Source organism: Carya illinoinensis, chromosome 12 (genome assembly GCF_018687715.1).
Source record: "Carya illinoinensis cultivar Pawnee chromosome 12, C.illinoinensisPawnee_v1, whole genome shotgun sequence".
Classification (NCBI taxonomy): domain Eukaryota; kingdom Viridiplantae; phylum Streptophyta; class Magnoliopsida; order Fagales; family Juglandaceae; genus Carya; species Carya illinoinensis.
Window position 1 is genome coordinate 25188504 of NC_056763.1, and position 26785 is coordinate 25215288.

The window sequence follows — 26785 nt, forward strand, 5'->3', positions numbered from 1 at the left end:
CTCATTTGGGACTTGCATAGAAGCAGATTTGCTAGTCTAAAAAACATATCAAACAAGCCCAAAATTAAACAGAAGAAGAAAGAAAAACAGTACGTAGTAATAGATCCCTCGGAGACCTTGTAGATTTGATCTCTCGAAGATGTCCTCCTTGAAGTTTAGGGGGCAACGATCGGAGGAGAGAGGGTAGGGAGTTTCGAATGAGATATTATTTACTTGGAGAGAGCGAGAGTGTATTTTATAGAGAGAGAGAGAGAGAGAGAGAGAGAGAGATGAGAGAGAGAGAGAGAGAGAGAGAGAGAGAGAGAGAGAGAGAGAGAGACGGGGTGGGAGGAGGGAGAGGGAGAGCGAAAGAGAGATCAAAGAAACATTACCTGTATGCGGCTGCAAAGTGGAGTTTGTTGAATCGTCTACGTGGCAGCTCTTGATTGGTAGGTGTAAAAATAGATTATACACCTGACCGGCTCGGAGCTTCACCCACAAAAATAAAAACTGCCTCTCAGTCACTCTTCGTCTCTTATCTGTAACAAAAACCCTAACTCTTGCTCATAATCTAACTTCTCTCTCTCTCTTCCTAAGCCCTAACCAGAGCAGCACCGTCGACTCCTCTTCCACGTCGCCCTTGCCACTCAATCTTACTTTGGGAGGCTCTGCTTGGTACCCGACTGGCATTAATAGCCTCGATAGTAGCTAGTACCTTTGAACTAACCTCTTCAATGCTTTCTTGCAATATTCCCCCACCTCTCTCTCTCTCTCTCTCTCTCTCTCTCTCTCTCTCTCTCTCTCTCTCTCTCTCTCTCTCTCTCTCTCTCTCTCTCTCTCTCTCTCTCTCTCTCTCTCTATTTTAAGCGTTTAGATCTCTTCTCTATGGGGGTAGGTTTCTTTCGTATCAAGGGTGTGTTGGGGAAGCTGAAACCCTAGCCATCATCATCGGTATGTTATGGTAATGCATGAGTAGTGTTTTGGTTGATTGGTTGGCCAGATCTACCAGTGTTATTTCGTATTTTTTAGGATTTGTGTGACCTTCGGTTCTGGGCATATATTTGGTATTTCTCTGTCTCTATCTTCCTTTAGTTACATAGTCAACAAATTATATATGACTTCCATTATTTTGCGGCTTTTGCCGATGGAGGACTAGCTTCTTTGTCAGCCCAGAGATATACTTTGGACATAAGTTCAAATTTGAATGAGTGAATGCCTATGTTTTGATTCAAAGTTGCTATATAGATTTGATTTTTTGTTGTTTGTGGTGGTTTGTTTGCCTTTTATTTGTTTAACGCTTCATATTTTTGTTGGGTTCTCAGTTGTTGTAGTGGATTTGTTTTGTTTCTTGAAGTTGCTGGCTATTTTATGGATTATGTTGTTGCTCTCAAGGCATGTAATGAGATATAGGGTTGGGATTTCTTTAGGGTACTATTTTTGTGAGAAATATAGGGTAATGTGCGAGTTGCTAAAGTTGTAATCTTTTATGTTGAAGTGTTTCTTTCACGATTTCCATCTTGCTCCCAATTAACCTTGGCTATGTATGGATGTTACTTTGCTCCCAATTAATCATTTTAGTACTTTGAATGAAACCAAGTTTAACTAGCTGTTGGCTTGTCTTACTCTATATTGTTAAAAGAATGCCAGTGATCGATTAATTCCCACTTCTCCTTTTTAGGATCTAAGAAATTTATATAACGACGATAGAAAAAAATTGCAAAGGTTGTGATCCTGGATCATCTACCAGAAGATGAACTCAATATGATCACAGCCTTGCAATTCAAGGTTTACACGTAGGCCCCTTCAATACAGAGTTGCCCGTTTGAATGAGATTTATATACTGTATCTGTCTCTTTTTGAATTGTGAAAAGTACCTGATGCAGATCTAACAACCTCTCTAACTTAATGCAAAAGCATATTCAGAGTTTTTTTGTCTGAGTATGTTGTTTTTATCTTTTGAAATTGATTTTTGGCATACAGTGTTTTCTTTACTTTACTAAACTCAAGTACTGGCATGTTCCTATTGATCTATTGACTAGGACATGAAGAATGAGAAGAACCCGAGTTGGAATCTATTGATCAAGTTGTCATCTGAGAATGTGCTTTGAAGGATAATACGACTATATCATGGAAATAGATTTTTTTCTTTACACAACAATTGTAGTTTTTTTGTAATGTTCTTAGTAAATTAGTTCAAACGATGTATTAAAATGTAATATGTAGTTTTTTTTGTAAAAAGTTAATTAGTTTTCTATTTTTTGCGTAAATTTAATTTTCCATTTTGACATGTTTATAGTTTTCTACATTTTTTTTTTGAAAAACTTGTAATAACATATAGCCTTTTAGATTAGAGAGAGAGAGAGAGAGAGAGAGAGAGAGAGTAACATATAAGTTTTTGAAAAAAAAATATATACCAGATTCATCCGGATTCTAGTTCGGGTGATAACCGAATTAATCCGGGCCAAAATTTGGGTTCCAGATTGGGTATATCCAAATATCTGATAAAAAACTCGAATGAACAATCTTGTTTGGGATTGCAAATCTGTCTCTATTTCTTTCATCTAATAATTAATTATTTTTCCTTCTATACTATATATCCCATGTGATTTTTAGTTATTATTGAGGGTAATAATCCCATCGACCCGATAATGATCCAATGGGTATATAATTACAATGTAAATGAGAGCACCCATTGACACACAAAATATAAAATATAAAATATTAATTAAGATGAATCCTCACACTTCATGTGACTTCTTTTAAAATGGAAGGTAAAGGGGTGAAGCAAGGAGTCGTGTGGTCCGACATGATTCATTGTTTGTTTTGTCAGCCCCCAAGGATTTTTTAATTTTTTTTTTTATTTTCATGCAGTTTAATTCACATGCATAATGTTAGTATTCCATTTGATCAATCCAACCTTGGTCCCACTGATTATAATCCTTTGATTATCCTTAATTATAATCCTCTCATTATCCTTACTTTCATTTACATCTCTTTTGATGATACAGCTAAGTGAGATGTGATGAAAAATTTGTGAATAATAATAAAATGATTTGTGAATAATTTTAAAATAGTTTAAGTTAAGATATTTTATAGAATTTTGAAAAATTAAAGTGAAAAGGTTAAAATATACTCAATTAAATTAAAATGATAAAAAGAGTCATGTATGTAAAATTTTTTTTATAAGATGCACATAACATTATTAAAATAAAAACAAGATGCTCAATTTCATATAATATTTCTTTTATAACCAACTAATATGATATTATCAATTTATTAAAGATATTAAAATTAAATTGCACATAGTCATGCTTGTTTAAAAGGAAAGCATTTTAATAATTGCAAAATATTGCATGTGTATGTTGAATTTTTATTAATATCTATTTAAAGTTATGGCTTGATTTTCAAATTTTAATTTATTTTATAGATACTTATAGTAAGGAGAATTATTAAGTCTAATAAAAATATCTCAAGGTGATTTAATGCAATATGCAAATAAGCTTTGCTATTTGATATTTTCATATCAAATTACAATCAGTAATAATATATAGGATACATAAGTCTCATGTACTCATTTTTTAAAAAACTAAGATTTATTATTAAAAAATAATTTTTTCACGTGGGACTTATATTTACTTACTTTTTTTAAAAAAATTATCCGAAACTTACACTCTAAAACTGTAAATATTATTTATCAATTATAATAATTTATAAATTTATTTTTCAAAGACTTATTTGATATATAATTATATTCATACTTTTCAAAAGTTTAAGTCTTAGGCTGTGCTTGTTTAAGTGAAGTAATGTTAGACTACTTTGCTATCATTCACAAATAATTTATTACTATTTATAAATTATTTATTTATTTTTTATTATTATTTTTTAATTTTTTCATTAATATTAACAAATCTTTGAGATCACTTTAACATCTAAATATAACCTAATCATTTCATTTAAATAATCTATCATAGTTTGCTTTAAAGAAAAAGAGAATTTACTAGACTAACAAATTTAAAACTATATTATTAAACTTGTTGCCAGGTTGTTAAATTTAGAAGAATTCTACTTATTATTTTCACAAATTATATCTATTTTAATTTTTTTATAATAAATAGAAAAATTTTATTAATTATTTTCACGCAATATATATAATATTTTTTTTATTTTTTAAATATTTGATAACTGTTAATGGGTAAAAGAATTTAATTAATTTAAAAAAAATAAATTAAAAAATTAAAAAAATAAAGAAAAGTGTGATTTGTGGGAATGAATTCTGAAAGATATTCTGACAAAAAAATTTTAAATAAAATTCTGAAAGCGGGCCGAAACATTTTAGGTGCCCGCCCATTCCGCTAAAGTGCAAATCAAGGTTTTTCTACCATTATCGCCCCCACTATCTGTCACAGAGGGAGGCCTGACAAAATGAAAAAAAGATAGGAAGATTCGCTTCTGAGGAGAGAGAGAGACAGAGTCAGAGAGATGTGGATTGGCTGATTTCACAGAAAGACTAACATAAAAATTAGTAAATTTGATTTAGTAGCTCTGCACTAATTATTGCATTCCATGGAAAGCGAGCAGAGTTCCAGATAAAGCAGCTTATAGAGAGAGCGAGCAGAGAAGAAGGGAAGATATATATATATATATATATACACGGGTGGGTGGGTTTTATTACTTTCCTTCCCGGTTATGGTGTTGAGGACGGGTGAGAGAGATAATGGCTGCGAGGTCTTGACGGTGTCCTCGCCGTGCTTCCTCTCGTTCATTCTGTTCCTCTCCTCCGGTGGCTGCGCTGATGGTAAAGGATGGATCCTGTTAGTTGAAGGCAGCGGAGGCGGCGGCACTGGTGGAGGAAGCGGCTTCGGCTTCTGGGCTTCTGCGGCGGCTTCCAATGTCGGAATAACCATCGCTGTGACGGCCATAGTCGGTCTCGCCTTGACCGGCACCGTCGTCTACTCTCGTAGGTAAAAAAGGAAAGAAAAATCTCAAAGATCGAAATCCGAATCCTAACGGAATGAAAACGAATCAAAACCAATCCCCGAATTCAGTTTCAAACCCTGGAAGAACTAGATAGATAGATAAATGCTTACGGAAGAGAAACACGTAATGAGAGCCCTACGGCGAAGTCACACTTCTTCACCGTCGTCGTCGTCAAATTCCTCTTCACCGTCAGCGTCGTCGTCTTCTTCGACGTCATCTTCTTCCTGGGTTCATTTGCGATCGGTCTTGTTAGTCGTTGCTCATTCATCGTCGTCGTCATCTTCGTCCTCACCAGTTTCCACTGATCGGTGAGTTCTTAATTTCCTCTTCCTATGATCCTCAGTTTTTTGCCCTTTGATTCTGTTTCCCATCAATCAATGTGATCGCATCTCTCGTAGGGTAGGGTTTCTCTCTTTAGATCCGGATCTGATTAGTACTCAATTGTGGATTCCATTGTCCGAAAACGCCACTACTTAACTAGTTCTTATTAGTAAAGCTGTCTCATCCTGTGAAATTCACGTTCCTTTATTTTATATTTATATGCGGGTTTAGATCGTGTGTTCCTAGCTGATCCGGTCATATAGCGAGTGCGATGGTGCTCTTGTTTTTCTTTATGTGTTTTCCTCATTTTTTACAGAAATTTAAGGTGGAGGATGAAAATGTTGGAAATGGAATCGGCGTTTGATTATGAAATTGTTTACTAATTTTTTACTGCCGTTATAATTTTTTTTTTTTTTTTAAGCTCGTCTGTTTTCTGGTGCAGATCAATGTTTTATGCTACTGTGTTCCTCAGTTTCTATTTGAAGTTTCATTATCGTCAGTTTCCTCGCCATTTTCTTTTTTTGTTCCCCATTGGGAGAAGTTTTTATTCTTTTTTTTGTATTTTTCAGGGTTGGTCTTAAATCACCTTGGTCACGCCGGAGAAGAAAACATGCCCTTGTGCCAAAATTATGGAAGAGTTTCTTTACACCAGATGGGAAGCTCAGTGACGGTGGGGTCAAGTTTCTGAAGAAAGTTCGTGATGGAGTAAGCTATTGATTTTTCTCGGGCCTAGTTGTTTGTTCGGAGTTCCTGTCAAATTTAATTATAATGCTATGAGTTGCTTCTGTTTTTTTCCCTATATTTGTTACCGTTATGAAGATCTGAAATTCCCAATATCTCTGATGCAGGGTGTCGATCCAAGTCTTAGAACAGAGGTCTGGCCATTCCTTCTTGGAGTGTAAGCATGCCATCTCTACCTTTATATATTCATGACTCCACTTGTTTGTGTGTTTATATTTGCATTCTCTCTCTCTCTCTCTCTCTCTGTGATGAGAATTTGAGATAGATTTTACTGCCTTTTGGACACATCTTGTTACATTGTTAGTCATAGCCACAGTTTAGCTTTTGTTGTATGGATTCCTTGATCTGTGGTTGACTGTAAGGCTTAGGTGGTCTTGTGTTATTTATTGCTCCACTGTTGTCCATATTTTTCAATCATTCTTGTTTTAGACTCAGAGTCATTCATCTTTGTCTCTATACATTGTTAGTCATAGGCTCAGGTTAGCCTTTTTGTTTTTTGGGTGGTATCCACCTTTTTTGTTTCTGAGTTGCTTCCTGAGCTTGACATGAAAGTTCAGGCTCAGTTGTAACAAGAGATACCTTTTATATGACTTTTTTTTTGGCCATGCTTAATTTTGTTGATGCTAGTTTGATTAAAAGAAGCCTTAAGAAATAAACTAACTCAATTCTATTAATACTAGTTTGGTTGTAAGAAGCCTTGAGAAAGAAGCTTCCAGCAGCACCATTATGTTTGCTATGTATATTGACTTATTGGAGAATTTCTCTCAGAATGAGAAAACAGACATATAGGTTGCTATAATATTGTTTCTGGCTATCTTGTGTTCATTGTTGCTGTTTTTTTCAAGGGCCAAATTGCTTTAGGGCATGTTTGGGTAATGAGATGAGAAGAGATGAGAATTATGTGAATAGTAGTGAAATGGTTTGAGTTAAGATGTTTTATTAGGTTTTGGGAAATGAAAGAGAAAATGTTGAACAAAAATATTATGATGTTTAAATATTGTTAGAATATAATTTTTTAATTTAAAAAAGTTGTATTATTTTTTATATTTTGTTTGGAAGTTTGAAAATTTTGTAATGATTATATGAAAAAGTTAAAGATTTGAAATTAAAAAATGTTTGTGTTTGAATGATATTTGGGAAGGAAATTATGAGAAGTTTTGAGATGAGATCATCTCACTTCCCAAACAAGCCCTTAGCTCTTTCATGTCTTGACTGTGATTTCTCATGTGCAACAGCTATGACATTAACAGCTCTCAGAAAGAAAGGGATTTGGTCAAAATACGGAAAAGGTGGGGAATTTATCTTAGTTTGTAAATACATCCAAAATTAGGTTTTTATGTTTTGCGGCCCATATATTTGCTCGTGTTTTCCACCCCCTCTTCTCTTGTTCCCCTAGTCACTGTCCATACCTGTGATGCAGAAAAGAATATGATAACCTGCGGAAGCATTGCCAGAAAATTTTAAAATGCAGTGAGAACAGCTTAAAGCTGAAGGAAACTTCTGGGAACTGCAGCAATGAGGGCAGTGTGAATTTTAGTCAGGTTCTAGATTCTCTTAGCTTAGAAGAGGTGGTCAGTGCCAGTAGGTCCCTTTTTACTGAGGGAGGAATTCCATTAGCTGAGGATGGACCCACTTTCTTTGATCATGCCCCCCAGTCCTCTGATTCATTTTTGGAAGAAGATGCGCATAAGAGTGGACTGACATTTGAAGATGTCTCTGCTGGAGATACAGAGTCCACTGATTCCGACTCTTGGGAAGAATCTGAGGACATGCGACCTCTACTTGCCAACAAAGTATCTGAAAAGAATGACCTGGATGAGCCTGCCAAGGATAACACATCTCCCTCTGATGCAGAAAATGAGTCTTCCTTGAATGCTGAAAGTGAGTCCAAAATCCTCACTGCTGAAGATTTTGCCAATTGGCGGAGAATCATCCGTCTTGATGCTCTGAGGGCAAATGATGAATGGTTTATTTACTCGCCATCTCAGGCTGCAGTGTCCGAGATGAAAGCTCACTGGTTAGCAGAGAGTGTTGGTTTGAACGAGTATGATCACTTGGATCCATCCAGGGTTTTCCATGCTGCTCGCCTGGTTGCTATCCTGGAAGCATATGCAGTCTATGATCCCGAGATTGGTTACTGCCAAGGTATGAGTGATCTACTTGCGCCAATAATCACGGTGTTCGAGGAGGACCATGAAGCCTTCTGGTGCTTTGTGGGTTTCATGAAAAAAGCTCGGCATAATTTCCGGCTTGATGAGGTTGGAATCCAACGGCAGCTGAAAATTGTTTCCAAGATTATCAAGGGCAAGGATATTCATCTCTACAGGCACCTGGAAAAGCTTCAAGCTGAGGATTGCTTCTTTGTGTACAGAATGGTGGTGGTTCTCTTCCGGAGGGAGTTAAGCTTTGAGCAGACTCTGTGCCTCTGGGAGGTAATATGGGCTGATCAGGCAGCAATTAGAGCAGGGATTGCCAAGTCAACATGGGGGAGAATACGGCTGAAAGCCCCTCCTAATGATGATTTGTTGCTTTACGCGATAGCAGCCTGCGTTCTACAAAGGAGGAAGCTCATAATAGAGAAGTACAGCGGCATGGACGAAATAATGAAGGAGTGCAATAGCATGGCCGGCCATCTGGATGTGTGGAAGCTTCTTGATGGTGCTCATGATTTGGTGGTCACCCTCCATGACAAGATTTAGGAAAACCTGCTCACGTTTCCTTTTCATTATCTCCCACAACCCAACCAACCCCCCCCCCCCCCCCCCCCCCCCAAACAACCAAAAGATTCCTTTTGAAAATTAACTTCTAATTTAAGGTTGATTCACAATGCTTGATACCAGCCTACAGTGAGTAAATTATGGGATGTATAATGTATTTGTCCTCACTAAGGAGGCATTTGAGAGATGTTGGCAACGCTGCAGAATTACTTCTAACTTTGCCCTGAGTTTCTTAACCCTTGGCTATGGTATTTATTGACGTTCTTTCTTTTTGCTTTTGTTTTCTGGTGTGATTTATCAATGACCCAAATTATGTTGTTGGCTAGTGATCGCTGTTATTTAATACACGGAGGACTCTCAAGAGCGAATTCTATAATATTATATGATTTTCTTTAAATCTTTCAAGTACAGATAATAAAATTAAAACATCTAAATTCGGTCTGTAAAACCTATTTCATTAAAAGCAAATAGGAATTTTAATTATGTTTTAGAATGTTAGAAAATACTTCATATTAATTTTCACTGTAGGGTTGAAAGCCGATTAATCTGGATTGGAGAAACCGACCAAATAGACTGTTTCAGTTCAGATTGGTCAGTTTTGATTCAAGGATTTTTCAATTTTCAATTTTCGGTCTGATGTTGGGGTGAGATTTTTCCAAACTCGACCGAACGAATATGAAAATGTATATTTTTAATTTTTAAATATATTTTTTATATATTATTTTATATAATAATTATATAATTTTTATCTAACCTATCACCATTAATAATATAAAATTTTAAATAATTCATTGAACATATAAAATATTTTTTTAATGAACTAGTTATATAATCCATATTAATAATTTACTTAATTTTAATATAATAATTTAAATAACTTTTTTTCTTAATTTATTTGATAAAAAAGAAAAAAAAAATTTGACCGGTTCGGTCCTGTTTGAAAAAAATAATGGACACCTGGAGCTAACGATTTACACCCCTAGTTTTCAATAGATATTATTTTTATATCTTAATTTTAATATAATATCTCTCTATAATAAAAAGCATCAATGATCCTGCTACAATAATGAACAGTGCAATCCCATTCCGTTTCCGTGTTTCATGTATTTACTCTTTGCTTGTGTGTTTCATCCGTGCAAAAGTGTTTAAATTCATTGGTTGTGCAGTCTAAACACGCTGGTTGCATTGGTACCAAGCCCTGCTCTTGTCCCCTCTTGTCAGTTATCAGTGCATGCGTATAGAAGATCCTTCAGTTGGTCAGTGCATGCCTGTAGTTAATTGTGAGTCTTGCATGCGTATGGGTAATTGTGAGTTTTACATCTGTAACATATGGAATCACAAAACCATTAAAAAAAACATTCTTAATCTGGATAAAAAAAATAATTAAAACCTTAAAAACAAATAAAAAAAATCCTGCCCATTCAGGATAAAGAAGAAAAAATTGCTCAGTGTAGAAGAAAAACAAATGACATATGATTAATCACAACAAAGAAAACAATGCTCACTACCTAAGAAGAAAAAACAAATGCCATATGAAAAAATCACAAATATTTAATCCTGATAAATAAAAATGCAAGAAATAAAGAATCAATCACGACAATTTCTTTTTGATGTAAAAGAAATAAAACGTATGGTTAATTTTTTTTATTATGAAATATATACCTTTTTTTTAAAATAATTATGGGAAATAAAATGCAAGAAATAAAAAATGCATATGCAGTGGTATGATGCTGCCAGTTTTCCATTTGGTTTTCCAATATTTGGTTTGATTGGTTTTCCAGTGGATTGATTGGTTTTGTAGTGGTCTGCTGCATGCGATGGGAGTTCCTAGGATGATAGTTCAGGAAGCCATTGCACCTTAAAAGGGTCTATGAAGATTATTTTTGTTCACCCTGCTTATGTCGTTTGGTGCTTTCTTTCAGAGCTGCACATTTAGTTCTTGGGTTATTTTCTTTACCCTACTGGCTTTTCTTTCTTCTTTCTTTCATTGTTACCTTACCCTACTAGCATTTCTTTCTTCTTCTTTTTTTTCATTGTTTCCTGCAGTGCTTAATGTTTTCTGTTCGTTTCTAATGGTGATTTCTTTTCAGGTTTTTTTGGTTGGAGACTTTCAGAGTTTTACATTTCTGATTTCTATCTCTGTAAGTCTATCTTGTGGTTTACTTATTTTGTTATCTTCCACTTTTCGATCCCTTTCATTTGCTATTGTCAGATTTATCAAAGATCTTTGTTATCTTCCACTTTTCGATCCCTTTCATTTGCTATTGTCAGATTTATCAAAGATCTTTGTTATCTTCCACTTTTCGATCCCTTTCATTTGCTATTGTCAGATTTATCAAAGATCTAAAAATAAAAGTGTACTCTTTCTTTTGTGAATAGGTTAAGAAAAGAAAAATTGTGTGATGTTTTGTCAGTGATATATCTAAAGCTAGGAGCAAAAAGAGAATTAGATAAACATCCTAGGGTGAGGATCTGAAAATAAAAATGTGTTCCAATAATAATGTATTCTCTTTTTGTTGGCTATCTTGATAGTTAATAGGTTAAGAAAAGAAAAGTAGTGTGAAGTAGTGTGATGTTGTGTCATTGGAAATTAAAAAACTTCAAAAAAAAACTACAAAAAAAAAAAAATGGAACAGCAGTTAAACTAGATGAACTATTCACAAACCCAAAACCCAAGACAGACCGTAATCCATTTAACCCAAGAAGCCATATAATTCCAAGAGCCAACAGCATATAACATACCCAAATAAATAAATAAAACCCCACAATTAAAAAAAAAAACAGATGAACTCTAGAAATTAAATAAGTATTTATATAATTCCAATAGCCTGACAGTAATAAGAAATAGCAAAACATATCTGAAACTTGGGCTTGTATTTTTCAACCCTCTGATACATATCCAAGGCTAATTCCAGGATTGCTGATTTCTTGGGTGACAAACCCTAGCCCTGCAAAAAAAAAAAATACTAATAAGTTTCAAAATGAAAAAGACTATATAAGTAATTTTTTTTTTCGTTCCATTATACGTTAAGCAAAGTTCCATGTTTTGTCAATGATATATCTAAAGTTAGGAGCAAAAACAGAATTAGATAAACATCCTAGGGTGAGGATCTAAAAATAAAAATGTGTTCCAATAATAATGTATTCTGTTTTTGTTGGCTATCTTGATAGTGAATAGGTTAAGAAAAGAAAAGTAATGTGAAATAGTGTGATGTTGTGTCATTGGACCCAAAACCCAAAACAGACCAAAAACCCAAAACACTAAATTGTATAGTGTTTAGGACTTAACATTTCTTTTGTATCACATTTTAACATTTTTCCCATCAAAAGCCTATAGCTTGCACAACAATGCCAAATCTCTGAAATATAATCATCAAAGAAAATAACCAGTCCAGGCAAGTTAAAATTCTGCCTGTAGATAAAGAAGAAGCCACCTCAACAATTTTAAGCATAATAAGTGTACAAAGAATAGAATAATGAATAGATAGCAATAAAACATACGGAAACAGCCTAAGAAATATTTCATCAACCAGATGTTATCATAAATTACTGACTACTAAACTGAAATGCAGAACACACGTACATCACCATCGACAGGACGAGTTAAAAGAAGCAATAGGCAACAAAAAGATGGGCTAACAAAGCAGCCAGTTAACAGCAAAAAGGAGTCAACAGACTAGAGAATTTAAGCTTGACAACATAGAAAGAAAAATCAATAGATTTCACTAACACAATACAACATGAATACTGCAACTTCATTTTTATAGCCATAAACATGATAAAACAAAGACACAAGAACACACAATACTTTTAATCCAACGACTGAAAAATCCCAACTTGGTTGCTTCAGAAGGCAATGAAATAAAAGAATCAGCTCAAGTTCCAAAGCATGAAGACCACAAAGGAAGCCAAGAGCTCTGCACGTGCTCTGCACGATTTCACGAACACAGAACCCCAACGCTCCAGATTTGCGAAGAAATTAGAATAAAAAAAATCTTAACTTTTGGAAGGTTTTTACAAAACACTAGAGTTAAAAATCAATCACTCATGCCGCGAAGAACAGTGCCCCGATGCTCCAGATTTACTATAAAAAAAAAAAAATCCTAGCTTTCGGAAGGTTTTTATGAAAAACTAAAGTTAGAAATCAATAACTCATGCCGTGAAGAGCAACGGTGGTGTTCTATACATGATTTACATCCAGATCTACCTGTAAGAAAGAAAAAAAAAATTATACCTTTGCGAACAGTCTGTGGTTGCAGATGGTGAAGAGGATGATGCAAACGGTACCGACTTTGGAAGTAAGTAAGAAAAAAAAAATTGTTAATGGTGAAGATGGGGGTTTATCACGGTTGCTCTTCATCTTGGTGTTCGTAGGGCTGAGAGGAGAGAGTGGTGATGTGATTCAGTAATGGAGAAAAAAATAGAGAAAAGGTGAGAGACATCACTCTGTCGGCGTAGAGAGTAAAAAGAAGAGAGAAAAAAAGGTCAAAAGAAAGGGCTTTTATGTTTGTTTAAACGGTGTCAGATTGATTTGAATTTTTACAGTTGTTTTTTACTTTACAAAGCAACACCAATTTTTTTTTTTTTAAAAAAAGAAAAAGAAATATATGATAGAAATAAAAACTTAAAAGATAAAATTAACGTTTCATAAAATTTTAATTATTTTTATTTTGAGTTTGTTATACAATGTTTTTTCTTTTAATAATTATTTCCATTTAATGATTTATTTAAATATATCATTTCAAAATATAACTATTTTTTTTTCTTGAATAAAATTATTCCTTTAATAACAAATGTGATACTAATAGGAAATTTGATATTTAGAAAATATGATTTTAATTGTTCAATAAAAATTTTATATTAATAAGAAATTTGATATTGATAATACCATTAATAGCATCACTATTATTTATTTATTTTATTTTGTGGTGATAATTTTTTACCTATTAGCCCCTCGATATGATTTTATAATTAAGTACAATGTTAAAATTAATTTATTTTACGTCTCTATAATTATAAAATTTATCAAATTATTAATATATAAACTAATTAAAAAAAACATAACGAAACTGCCCCCCTCCCATCAACCTGCCATCACGCCTCCCCATACTAATAAGTATGATAACACTTCACACCAGCATGCAATATATCTATTATATTATGTAAAATTCAATAAATGACAAGTATGTTCTGTCTTTGAGAACCAGATCATCCAATAAAAGGGAAACATAAGAACCTAGACTCTATCAGGTAGACAAAATTCGAAAAGACCCAAATCAAAAATTACCACAGTCAAATAAGGCTAAAAATGTAAAAAAATGTAAATATAATCTTCGATGGACAAGGTGAGCACGAACAAATTCACAAAGCATACCCACATAGTCTACAAATAAGGAAGTTGTTAAAGCCACCACTCTAGCATTCAACTACCGTTATTATTTTTGTGATTTTTTTAATGTATTATATGTTAAATTCAGTTGATGGTAGAAGATATACCGAAAACAAAGACTAATGGTTTGAAAAAGAGTGCTGTTAGAATTACCGAAAGACTTTTATCGAACATCAATTGAATCAATATATTTTTTTGTATTTTGTATTTTTTATTCATTTTTTTATATTTTCAAATATTTTTTTAAAAATAAATTCACATCATTACTAAAAAAAAACTTTATCTAATCATTAAAAAAAAAAAAAGTCAATTCAGGACACTTTTTGAGTCCAAAATTTGGGATCCCAATTATTTTTTTTGGGATCTCGATAATGGGTCCTGATCATTTCTCATGATAGTGTATTTTTGTTGTTGATCTAGAAATATTCAATTAGCAACAATATAAAAATTTTAATGTTATCTCTATTGGCCCTGTGCAATATAGCCGAGAACTACAATGATCATGAAAAAAAAAATTCTGTTTGTATTTTTTTTTTAAATTTACTCTGAACAAATTTTTGTATAAAATAATCAAAAAAAAAACTAAGCAAACGTGCAGAGCACGTTTGGCCTCCACCCCCATCCCGGAGAACCACACACGAAGGGGACGAGAAGATAACAGAGAAAACGCTCAGAGAAGGGGAAAAACCTAGAGAGAGACAGATAGAGAGAGAGAAAGGGAAGAAGGGGGGCGGGGAAGAAGACTCTCGAAAAGGGGAGGGAGGGGCGTTTGAGGAGCTTTTATAGTTAGGGTTTTGTGGTGTGAAACGGCGCCGTTTTGGTTAGGGATGGGGGTGGGTTAAGGGGTTTAAAACGGCGTCATTTAACACGGCCTAATTAAATTTTTTCACTTAATATTTCAATTTTACATATAATTCTATTAACAATTTAAAATATGAAAAATTAAATTTAAAATGTTGTAAAATTTAAAATGTTGTAAAATTTTCATTGCTTATGTATTAGTATATAGTTCGTTTAAATTTTTTCACTTAATGTGTAAATTTTGCATAAAATTTTATTAACAATTTAAAATATTTTTTTCTCTTAAATTTAAGTTTTAATTTTTTCTACTTAATATATCAATTCTACATAAAATTATATTAAGATTTTAAAACGTCAAAGAGTAACTTAAATGTAATCAATAATTAATATCAAGAAAACATATTAAAATAAATCTCACACCTTAAAAATCATAAAATAATCTACCAACAAACAATTAGTTTTTTTTTTCCTTATAATAAAAATATAAGAGACTTACACATTTTATAATTAAATTTAATATTTTTTAAATATAATTTTTTTACTTTTATAAACTTTGGCCTCGTTTGCGTTAGGCTTAGAGCTGGTAAAAGAGGTTAATAGTCCTCAAATACCTCAAATACATGTTTGGTGTATTGCCACTTTTTATTTTTTGCTGGGAAACATGTATTGCCACTTATATGAATCATTGAATATGCATAATATTTGAAGTTTTTGTAACTTTTTATTTAAAATCACCAACAAAGCCCTTATTAGTAAACATCTTTAAATATATCCTTCGTGATTTTTCTCTTGTATGCAATTATATCTTTTTAAACATCTTTAAATATTAAAAAAAAAAAAAACAAAGTCATTAGTAATTACTTTCTTTACTATTAAAAAAAATTTTAAAAATGAAAATAATGGCAAGCATTTTGAAAAAAATCATATTTGAACAAGTTTTTTTATATTTATTCTAAATATAAGTATAAAAAAGTTTAAACCATGCATTTAAACGAAGGATATCACATCTTAAATATATTCAAAATAATCATTTTATTTCTAAGTAAGTTTAGAACATAAGTTGTTGTTAAGAAATTTTGAAATATGACCACTATCCTATAAAATTAAAAAATAAAATAAAACAAAATTTTAAATTTTAAACTTTTTCTCAAATTGATTTCAAAAAAAAAAAAATACTATCTGCACTTATAATTTGATGAAGATTTTAAAATTTGAGATTTAGAATTAAAATATATATCTTTTTTTAAAATAATTATTTCATTAAACTAGATAAACGTGCATTGCACGTTACTTCTACCTAGTATATTATATAAGTGACTATGAAAGGGTGATAATTTAAATCACAATAATAATAATAATAATAAAGGTTTTGCTACATATAAACGTAATTGCGCACTAATTTGCATACCAATACTGATTTATTCATATTTAAAATTTAAATTAACACTATTTTTAATAAAATCTACTTTTTAACCAATCACATCATATTAATACACAAATTAATACACAATTATACTTATAATTATATTTTTCTTTTCACTTTTCACTTTCACCGCGAAATCAGTTAAAGAGAGGTTTAGGAGTCTAGGACTCCCATTTCCTGCCCTCGCTTGCGACAGTAACAGTCTAATAGATCTGTCTGTCAACATGTCCACCACCACCGCAGAGGAACCTGGATTGCAGAACGGAGTTCAGCCAGAACGAGAATTGAAAGCAGACTTAGAACTGGAAACCGAACCTGAATCGTCGGAGCCTGAACGAGAAATAGAACCGGCGGTATCGGATTCCGTGCTGGAGCCTAAACTCGAGTCACCGGTGGCAGTCGATGCAGATCTTCAGCCCGAAGAACTCAAACAAAGCTCGCTCATATCTGATGAGGCCGATGACTCCGCAGCGAACGCACCCGCCCAGCGTGAGCTGCGAAAAGACGAAGGAAGCCGAACTTTCACGATGAGGGAGTTACTCGGTGGATTGAAAGGCGTCGAGCTAGATGAGAGTGGTCCAGATGCCCCCTCACCTTATAGGTCAGCCAGTCTCCCTTTCCGCATCCGACTAATAACATTTTCTAGATTTAATTAACACCAAAACATGCTTGATAAACATATTTCTTGGTTGAATATAGCTCATAGGTTGCGAGACGATGGGCCACGATGAATTAAATCTTACTGAAAATTAATTTACTTCATGTAGAATTAATGAAATTATCTCTAAGCCATTTATATAAATTCATGATCTGAATTATCTACCCAACAGTCAAGATTGATTTGATTCTAGTCGCTGACACAATTATTTCTAGTCGTTTTTTTATATCATCAGAATCTGGAATTTGGTGGATAATTTTTCCCGTCTTTTGATTCACTTGCTTTCGCGGTTGCTCCACTGAGATTGGTCTGTGCCCGCCCTATTTGATTGTAGCTGCCATTTTATAGTCAAGTGTATGTGTGCACTCTCTATATCCTATTGAATTTGATATGACATAATATTGCTGCTTGCAATGGCAGACGTCGTTGGGTAAAAATTTGATTCGAACCGTTTCTATTGATGCTTAGATGTTGCCTACCCACATTAGACTTCGTGGCTTTCCTCATTATTCAACTTTTACGCCTAATTCTATAGGCTTATGTGTTCATATCTTAAAAGCATCGAACCTGAACTAAAATTTTTCTGAAAGCTGATTCTGCTAGTAGGAGTAATAGCCAAAATACCCATCAATTACCAGGGTAACAATTATTTCTTATTAAGCTGTTTGCTTCTTTATTTTCACACATTGTTTTTATATCGTCCATCCTAATATTATCACAAGTAAGAATAACTATCTGTAATTTTCTTTTACGAAAACTTTGCTTTTTACTATGTGCTTCTCAATTGTTTAGTCAAGAAAGTCTACAACAACATGTAGACCAAAACAATGCTGCTATGGACTTAATCAATAGTGTTACGGGTGTAGATGAGGAAGGTCGGTCTCGCCAACGGATTCTTACATTTGCTGCCAGGAGGTATCATCATCTTATCCTTCATAATTATCAACTTTGCCAGTATTGTCTGTTTTGTTCCTTTCTTTTATTCCTGACAAAATCTTAATGCTGTGTTATGAACCACTTTCTTAGACTTGTAAGTTTATTAAAATACAAGATTGTAAGCTCTTTTAGAGTCCTGTTCCAAATTTTTACTATATTCAAATTTTGTAGGTATGCTTCTGCCATAGACAGAAACCCAGAAGATTATGACGCACTATACAACTGGGCATTGGTTCTTCAGGTCTGAAATACTGTCTCATTTGATTCTCACAATATTAACATGTGTGAATTTTATTTTTCTTTCACTCTACTAAAAACTTCAACCAACTTGCTTTGGTGTTGACCTGCTTAACTGGTTTTTCGGATTTTATTCATGATCATAATGTATTTCAAGAGTGAAAAAGCATTTTCCTGTAGCGTGAAATTTTGATATGACGAATTCCCGCAAAGGAGAACACTGCTCAACATCATACACCAAAAAATTATGTGTAGAATGGAATGGGTTTAAGTGCTTAATATTTGATATGTTGGCCGTTCATCCTATGATTAGTTAAAAAGGCTTCAGTTTCTGTATTTGTTTGGATCGAATCAGATTGTGTGATATTTAAGCACATTCTATTTACTCTAGAGGCACTGTAGTGTATTTTTTAAGTGAATTTTATTTCGCCTCATGATCCTTTGTCACTTGGCATGCAGGAAAGTGCAGATAATGTTAGCCAAGATTCTCCTTCACCTTCTAAGGATGCTTTGCTTGAGGAAGCCTGTAGGAAGTATGATGAGGCTACCCGTCTTTGCCCAACACTTCATGATGTATGGACACGACTCACTATAGCTGTCAATCTTATTAAGTCAACTGGTTGATACAAATTCTTAGAAGTAAATATTAGCTGGAAGCTTGATAGCTTTCTTGAACGCCTATGCCATCTAGGCAACTAAGGATGGGGAGGCAGGTTGGGGGGAGAGGATCTTTAAAGTTCTCTGACTGTACTTATCCCATATTCTGTGGTATTTATAACCTTTGATCTGTGGTTGGTTATAATTTAAATGCCAAGGAATTTGCAGTATGATTTTTCTCTATTCCTGGGAAAATATAAGGGCATCAACATTGCTAAAATGGCGCTCTTTAAATTCTTACCTAGCAGTTCATATTATCCATGATGTATGTATCCTGAAGAAAATGCATCACTTCCATTGATAATATATATTATGTGAATACTTATTAAAAAATATATATTATGTGAAAGTAACATGTTATTCTTACATGCAGGCTTTCTATAATTGGGCTATAGCGATATCTGATCGAGCGAAAATGCGTGGTCGTACAAAGGAGGCTGAAGAACTATGGAAGCAGGTTTTATCCCAACATATGAGTAATCAGTTGCGATTGATTTTGACTTCCATAACTTTGAAATATTTACCATCTTTTGTAGTTTTTTGCCTGCTACTTTGGTGTCCAGATGATTTTTTGCAGCCGTAAATGGATATAATAGTTGAAATGTTAGAGCATTGTAGATATAAAACAATCTACTTTGTAGTATATAGTGGTTTGCTCTGATGATTGGAGTAGCTGAACTTTTTGACATTAAAAGGCAATAATTATGCTTGATGCGGTTCCCTCTTCCCCATTTCACTTATATTGTCTACCATCTAGTGTTATACAATAGCTATTATGCTCTTTGCATTGACAAGTAACCAAAACTTTTTCCAGTGAATTATAGTGCTTAAACGGTGATTCTCTTAATCTGATTTTGCAGGCTACAAAGAACTATGAAAAAGCTGTCCAACTCAATTGGAACAGTCCGCAGGTATCTTCCAAAAAATTGTTGAGTTAATTTATGATTCCAAATGGCGTACTCCAGCATCTTTATTGATACTCTTCCTTCTCTTTCCATTTCTCTGCATTTGTTCTCCCTTTCAAAAACTTATTTGATTCATCAAAGCACATAAAAATCATTTACATTACATTCATTGGTAATAAGTTCATTAAAATCTGTTTCAGGCACTTAATAATTGGGGACTTGCTCTTCAGGTATTTTTAGTTACATTAACATTTCCTCTCAAAAATTAGCTTCTCTTTCTTATTCTTTATTTCTTGTTAAGTAGTTTTACTCTTACTTTTGGTCACTTGCGAGTACTTCAGCAGTTTTTCAAATATGTCTATTCCTGTGTTTATACGGGGAAGTTTAATTTAAATTATGCTTTTAATGTGAAACTTAGGAACTCAGCGCAATTGTTCCTGTACGAGAAAAGCAAAGAATCGTAAGAGCTGCAATCAGTAAGGTACAAAATATATTTGAAAATATCAGAGTGCTTGGATAGCTGTATAGGAACAACCTGCAATGTGATTTTACCTATGATACGTCCAAAGATTTTCAATATGTACTGGTCTTCCAATGCAGTTCCGTGCCGCAATACGGTTGCAGTTTGACTTCCATCGAGCAATTTACAACCTTGGAACTGTTTTGGTCAGTTGGTAACTTATCCTTCCATATTTGAGACGTCCAATATTCCAGTGGTAAATTTGTAAAAATGGTGTCATTATTTGCAGTATGGATTAGCAGAGGACACATTAAGAACTGGGGGATCAGTCATTGCTAAAGAAGTCTCACCAAATGAGTTGTATAGCCAATCTGCTATATACATTGCAGCTGCCCATGCACTGAAATCAAATTATTCAGTATGTATGAATTTATTTTGTATGTGACAATATTAGTTGTTTTACTAATGTAACAGAATTTTGACTCCAATATAAACATGACCAATGAAATCTGAAGTGAAATTCAGAAAGTCTTACAGTAAACATATTTTCCTTTGCCCTTACTCTGGTGTTTTATTGGTGCGTACATTGATTTCATTTTCCACTGACTATTCTAATGTGTTTTACAGGTTTACAGCAGTGCCTTGCGGCTGGTGCGTTCCATGGTTAGTTGCTATGAGATCAGTCACTAGCTTTTCTTTCTTTTCTTAATTTGTTCTGCGCTAGGGTGAGGTACAGGCCTATGAATTCTGCACGTGATTTGACATGGCTGGCAAGTGTATGTTCTGACCTTTAGGTCCCTAAATCAAGCATATTCTAAGTTTAGGCTGTAAAGACATTCTTGGGTGACTTACAATATATAGCATTAACCAACTGTGTCTCCTATTTATACCGAGATATTTATACTATTTTCTAGAAGTAAAGTAAGAGGCCATATCTTGGGAGCAAAATTAGTTTGATGCCGAGTTAGAAGAATAGGTTGGGAAGTGCAGAGGCTTCTTGGCCCACTATATGACAAAGGAATGGAAATTTCTATATACTGGGCTAGGGTTTGGATGTATATGCCGTAATCCTAATTTTATTGAGTACAGTAAAAAATAGTCTCTCTGTGGACATAGGTCTAACGTCAAACCACATTAAATCGATGTGTCGACTCTTCCTTCTCTGTTCTCAATTCACCATGTTTGCATTAGGTCCAGCATGGCTTCATCACAGAATTGTTTCGGTGGTAAAATTCCTTGCTGGAGCTAAATAATTTACCCCACCTTAGTTTGGGACCTCCATCCCTAAACTTATTCAATATCACTTCAACTCAGACCACCGCCCTTGTTCCTTTTCTCTCTCTTTCTCCCCATAGTATGTCATTGCTTCTCTTCTTGATGTTGCGGTTGATTATTGTTCACAATGGAATGCTACATTTGGTGCCCAAATGAAATTTAGATGAGTCCCTCAGTTCAGATGATAGCAGGGCTCTGTGTATATGTTTCAATGATGCTGGTTGAGAGAATCACTGACAGAACTCAACTCTTGACAGCTACCTTTGCCTTATCTGAAAGTTGGGTACCTGACTGCACCCCCTGTAGGAATACAAGTGGCACCTCATAATGATTGGAAGCGGTCGCAGTTTGTTTTAAACCATGAAGGGCTTTATCAGGTATACTTTGATTTGTTTATATTGCAAAATAATAATATTGTCTAGATAATGAAAATCATGCCTTGGTTTTGATAGGCTGGTAACCTCTTGTGGCAAATTATAATTATTTCTGTAGTCTCAAATCTTCTTTCTTTGTTGCCCCTCTCATCAGGTAAACAAAGTTGAGCAAAAACAAGTGCCACAAAGCCTCTCTGGAAGATCGGGAGATGTAGTGAATATTGACAAAAGAGCCATCAGAATTGACGTTCCAGATATAGTTTCTGTATCAGCGTGTGCTGATCTGACTTTACCACCTGGTGCAGGACTCTGCATTGATACAATCAATGGGCCAGTTTTCATGGTAAGCATTATCTTATTTGTTCCAAAGAGATTTTTGTTGTCCTGCATTGTAAGTTCAAACCCAATAATTCTTAGTCAGACACAGATCAATTCTGCATTTGCATTATGGCTTGGATCTTGATTCAAATGAAAAGAGGTGGATCAGTCCACTAGGTTTTTGAATTTGGAAAGTCATAAATATAATTTTTGCTCATTGATCCTTCAGGTTGCTGACTCCTGGGAATCCCTGGATGGATGGCTTGATGCAATCCGTCTAGTTTACACAATCTATGCACGCGGTAAGAGCGATGTTCTGGCAGGTATCATAACTAGCTGATCATTTTGTTATATTTATCAGCAGTGCTGTGTTTTTGTTGAGTTGATTAACAATTTGTGTAATAAAATTTGAGATACATTTGAGAAGGCCTGAAGCTAGTCCACAATACATATTTCTTCCTCATCTTACCGGAGAACACTCACATCATTAGTCTGTTCCTCTTTCTTCTCTCCTCAGTTTCTCCCTTAATTTTTCTTAATTTTGGTTGGGGGGAAACCAGTGGTTCTCGAGGTGTTCTGAAAACAATAACTATCATATGAAGGTTCAGACCAAAAAAAGAAAAAAGAAAAAAAGAAAAATAAAACCTATATTATTCTCTATACATTCGGAAGTATGAGGTTCTGTACAACTGTGGAGCAACAACCCATGTGTACCTGACTAGGGAATATAAAAGTACGCATGTAAAGATGGTTTAGTCCAATAGTGATTCCAACCAAGCTGTGTTTTGTTTATAGATAGGTGATGAGCCCGACCAGAACAACTGACAACAATACAAGGTGCATTCTTATTGATGATTGAGAACGGATACAGTTTGTTTTGCCCTTCCATCTAGTTGATGTTCCTTTTTTTTTTTTTTTTTTGGCAACCTGGCATTGAACAATCTCAGTCAGGATTACCTCGCACCATATAATGTTATTAGCCAAGTCCCCTGAGAAATTGTTCCTAGGAAGGCAAAAATTTCATGCAGATGGGAGGATTTACTTTGGCCAAAGCTAGAACAGCAGCAGGAAGTGTCCAGAGCCCTTCCCCACAAATTAATCCAGAAGCAATTGCAGAAACCATAAACTCAGCCTTCTTGGAGTTGATCTTGTGCGACACAAACACAATCAAACTCCCAATACACATATCAATTGCAAAGTATGCCCCAACTAGAAAAGGCATGGCCATGACCATCGGAAGAGGCATATATTTTCCGACCTTCTGAGGAGACATATCTCTCACTACATTGACTCCGATTGCCAAGGCAAAAAAGCCGTAGCAGATTTGTAGGCAATGGTTAGGAAGAGCAGAGAAACCTTGAACTCCTAGAATAGCCATGTTTCTGTACATCAACGCAAAAGGAGCTTTGAACTCTCCATCTGGGTTTCCCACATCAAATGCCTTGTAGAATAGAAAGAAGCTTAGAGGAGCTGTCACACAGCCTAACGTTGTGCCAATGACTTGGCTCAAGAACATTGCTTTTGGGGAAGTGCAAGTCAAATAGGCTGTTTTGAAATCTTGCATCAGAATGCTAGCGACAGAAACAACAGATTTGATGAGACCACACCCAATGAGCGCAGCCACTATGCCGTCTTCTTTTCCGCTCATTGCGGCCAGGACGAAGATTGCAACTTTCGCATAATTATAGGACATGTTTATATCCGTGAGGCCAACTCCATAAGCATTGCAGAATGCTAGAGATGGAGCAATAATATAGGCTGAGACTACATAGTACCATTTTAGTTGAGGGAACATGAATGGGATCGCGAGGGTGCAGATGATGGCGAAGAGGGCGTATCCTACGGTTGCAAGCCATATGGGAATGTTCTCTCCGATGAAAATTTGGTTCCGTTTCAAAACTTCAATGGGCTTCTCTTGGCCACCCACAACTACAGGGGAGAAGAGGACCAAATGTCAAAGTATAATCACGTAAATTAATATCTTCCTCAACACCTACAAGACTTTATTTACTGGTTTTGAGGAATTACAATTCCAATCTCCTTTTAGAATTGGAGTTATCTATTGTTTGTAGAAATGAAAATAATTTTTACAGATTTAAGGTGTGCAAGTTTTGTGCGTTCCCTTTGAAAAAATTGGATAAGTTTGAAACTCACGTGAAAAAAAAATATATATTTAAGATAAACTTGCACATTCCAAGACTATCTAGTTAATTAGATGTTGTTTTGTTCGTTATACCCATTTCGAGGTCCCTATTCTTCAATTTGTCATGAATATTGATGATTGTGCATGCCAATATCTTCGCGAAATTGTAAAGCCCATCACCTAGGATTAAAGCAATGGATAAGAAAACCTGCAAAGAAATTAAGAGTGTAAATTGGCAACTATGGATAGAAGAAGTCACATACGAAATTTGAGAGAGAGCAAGACCTTATAACCAAATAAGCTCTTCATGTCGCTTTCTTGCAAACTCTCAGAGAACCAATCTCCTTTATGTCTACTAATAAGCGGCCACATTAATCCATGGGAAAGCACAGCTCCAAGAATCAAAGACAAATTTACGAGGTGGGAAACAATCATCCCAGCTCCAATATATGTCATACTAAAATCGGAGTAGAATCTGCAAAATCCAATATTCAACTAAATAGGATGATCACTAACAGCAACATGTTGAGCTCAAAAGAAGCATAAAAGAAAGAAAAATACACACGTATGCTTCCATGCTTTCAATCCAAAAATGGGGAATTGTCCGAATCCACATTGCACTTTCCCAGTCCCAGTCCCACTGAAGAACCACTTAAAGAAACCCCAAAAGAAACTGATTGAAAAATATTTCATGAACCCCTGCACTTGTTTCCTGCAAAAAAATGTTTCCATGACGATTTGAGGTTTGATTTTTATATGGTTTTTTGTTGATAGAAAATGATGAATACTAAAATTAAGAGAATTGCAGTACTTGGCAATCTTATCACTCTGATTGTGGAAACCATTAATGAGAACCGCAGTTGCCAAGCCACTTGGATAAGTTAACTTGAGGTCTAGTATCATTATCTGCAAAATGAAAAACGATTCTTATACCACTGATAATTTGGCAGAAATTCATCATGGCTTGCTTTCTTTTTTGAGTTGAACCAAAGGTGATGAAAATCATTAGGTTTTATGCCACTGACTTCCAACATAAACTGCTCAAACATGGTAAAATGTTCTTGCAATTTTTGAAGAAAAGAATGTCAAAAGAGAGTAGAGACCATGGAATGTATGTACCTTTCTCAAAGGAATTAAGGCAAAAAGGCCAACAAAGGATATTAAATAGAGGTAGCCAGTCGTCCAACCAAGTCCAGGTTCCTTGACACTCTTTGGGGAGTTCCCCTCATTGTTGACCCCAGCCAACTCATATGTCTTCTTGTTCAATGCCAAAATATAAGAACCAAATCCACCTGCAGTTCATCGAAAGAGAAACAGAAGTGCTAGATTAGATCAAAGTTCTTGGAATAAGGAAAGAAAAAAGGGGAAAATTAGAGAATTTGATATGCAAAATTCGAGATATTAAAACTTCAAACCTCCATTAGCAATGCCATAGCATGCAACTGCACAAGTTTGTATCATGGTATTCTCTTGGCGAGTGAATGGCTTTGACACAAAACCACTCTTTTCGAGCACCTTTAACCATGTCCGGATAAATAAGAAGCCAAGTAGAGCAGCAGAGATGTTTAGGTTAGGAACTACCCCGGTTGTGAGGATCAGCTTCATGGCTATCACACTGTACATACTTCCAATCATAAGGCTCACCAGAATTCCCCTCACTGTTATCTGCTTTGTCCATGGCTGGAATCTCTTCCACCCCTCATGTTCATCAGCTGGAAATCCCACATCTTCTCCCTCAATCTCTTTCTTTTCTTTTGCTTCTAATTCCATGCTCATGGCTCCTAAAGAAATCTTCTAAAAACTCTCTATGTTAGAAGAAATCTCAGCTTGAAAATGATATAATCCCAACTAGTTGGCGGCAAAAGGATAAGAGAAAATTTGTGGACCGTGCATGAAACTTTGAATCAAACTCTAATATGATGAAAAGAGGAAGACAGATTTATAAGAAATCTCTGTCTCCATGTAACCACTCACCTGGATTCTTCTTGTTGTTCAGTTCTTCTAGATTCAACAATGGTTGGTGTGGTACCACTGCAGAATTATCATGCAATAGCGCCACTTGTCAAAACCTTAATTAATATATACCCACCTTTCAAAAGTGGGTAAGTCTAGGATTCATTTGAAAAAATTTACTTTTTTAACAATGGATTTCACTTTCTTTCTTTTTAATAATAAGTATGCAAAATTTACATATTCTAAAACTGTATTTAATATTACTCAAAAGTATGAAATTTAGAAGCATTTTAATTCAAAAAGGAAAATGCTACGACCAAAAAGAGATCTCAAAGTAAATTTACAAATTGACATAATTTCATATGATAGGTTAAATATATTTTATAATACAAATAATTTTACAATTTAATATATCACATTAAACCATGTCAGTTTTAAAATTTGTTTTTATAGAAAGAAAATGATAGTATATATATATGACTCTCAAATATGCTCACCAAATATACCCATTCATGAATATA

General features: G+C 34.4%; 3 protein-coding genes and 1 long non-coding RNA gene across 7 annotated transcripts; 2 read left to right on the forward strand and 2 right to left on the reverse strand.

Annotated features, from left to right (window-relative positions):
* The first annotated feature begins 4348 nt into the window (after positions 1-4348).
* Positions 4349-9014, forward strand: LOC122288928 (rab GTPase-activating protein 22-like). 2 transcript variants are annotated; one of them, XM_043095759.1, is made up of 5 exons: positions 4349-4940; positions 5847-5982; positions 6126-6175; positions 7254-7307; positions 7439-9014. In XM_043095759.1, the coding sequence occupies exons 1-5, from the start codon at positions 4666-4668 to the stop codon at positions 8715-8717; spliced, it is 1794 nt and encodes a 597-aa protein (XP_042951693.1). In that variant the 5' UTR covers positions 4349-4665; the 3' UTR covers positions 8718-9014. The 2 variants fall into 2 exon arrangements, with proteins under 2 accessions (XP_042951693.1, XP_042951694.1); XM_043095760.1 differs by having other exon boundaries at positions 4796-5264.
* A 1668-nt stretch (positions 9015-10682) lies between these two features.
* On the reverse strand, positions 10683-13170 carry LOC122288930. The gene is made up of 2 exons (XR_006236056.1): positions 12970-13170; positions 10683-11683 (listed from the first exon to the last, which is right to left on the reverse strand). It is a non-coding gene; the product is annotated as an uncharacterized LOC122288930 (long non-coding RNA).
* Positions 13171-16508: 3338 nt separating this feature from the next.
* LOC122288932 (protein HLB1-like) lies at positions 16509-22650 on the forward strand. Its single transcript, XM_043095765.1, has 14 exons — positions 16509-16949; positions 17799-17921; positions 18114-18183; positions 18639-18752; positions 19210-19293; positions 19697-19747; positions 19942-19971; positions 20160-20222; positions 20342-20407; positions 20491-20619; positions 20829-20864; positions 21734-21853; positions 22005-22193; positions 22398-22650. Exons 1-14 carry the CDS (start codon positions 16573-16575, stop codon positions 22506-22508), a joined length of 1563 nt encoding a protein of 520 aa, XP_042951699.1. The 5' UTR covers positions 16509-16572; the 3' UTR covers positions 22509-22650.
* A 146-nt stretch (positions 22651-22796) lies between these two features.
* Positions 22797-26432, reverse strand: LOC122288931 (metal-nicotianamine transporter YSL1-like). 3 transcript variants are annotated; one of them, XM_043095763.1, is made up of 8 exons: positions 26286-26432; positions 25727-26102; positions 25431-25603; positions 25123-25217; positions 24877-25023; positions 24597-24786; positions 24405-24519; positions 22797-24097 (listed from the first exon to the last, which is right to left on the reverse strand). In XM_043095763.1, exons 2-8 carry the CDS (start codon positions 26085-26087, stop codon positions 23172-23174), a joined length of 2007 nt encoding a protein of 668 aa, XP_042951697.1. In that variant the 5' UTR covers positions 26088-26102; positions 26286-26432; the 3' UTR covers positions 22797-23171. The 3 variants fall into 3 exon arrangements, with proteins under 3 accessions (XP_042951697.1, XP_042951696.1, XP_042951695.1); XM_043095762.1 differs by having other exon boundaries at positions 25727-26105; positions 26286-26390; XM_043095761.1 differs by lacking the exon at positions 26286-26432 and having other exon boundaries at positions 25727-26279.
* Positions 26433-26785: the final 353 nt, after the last annotated feature.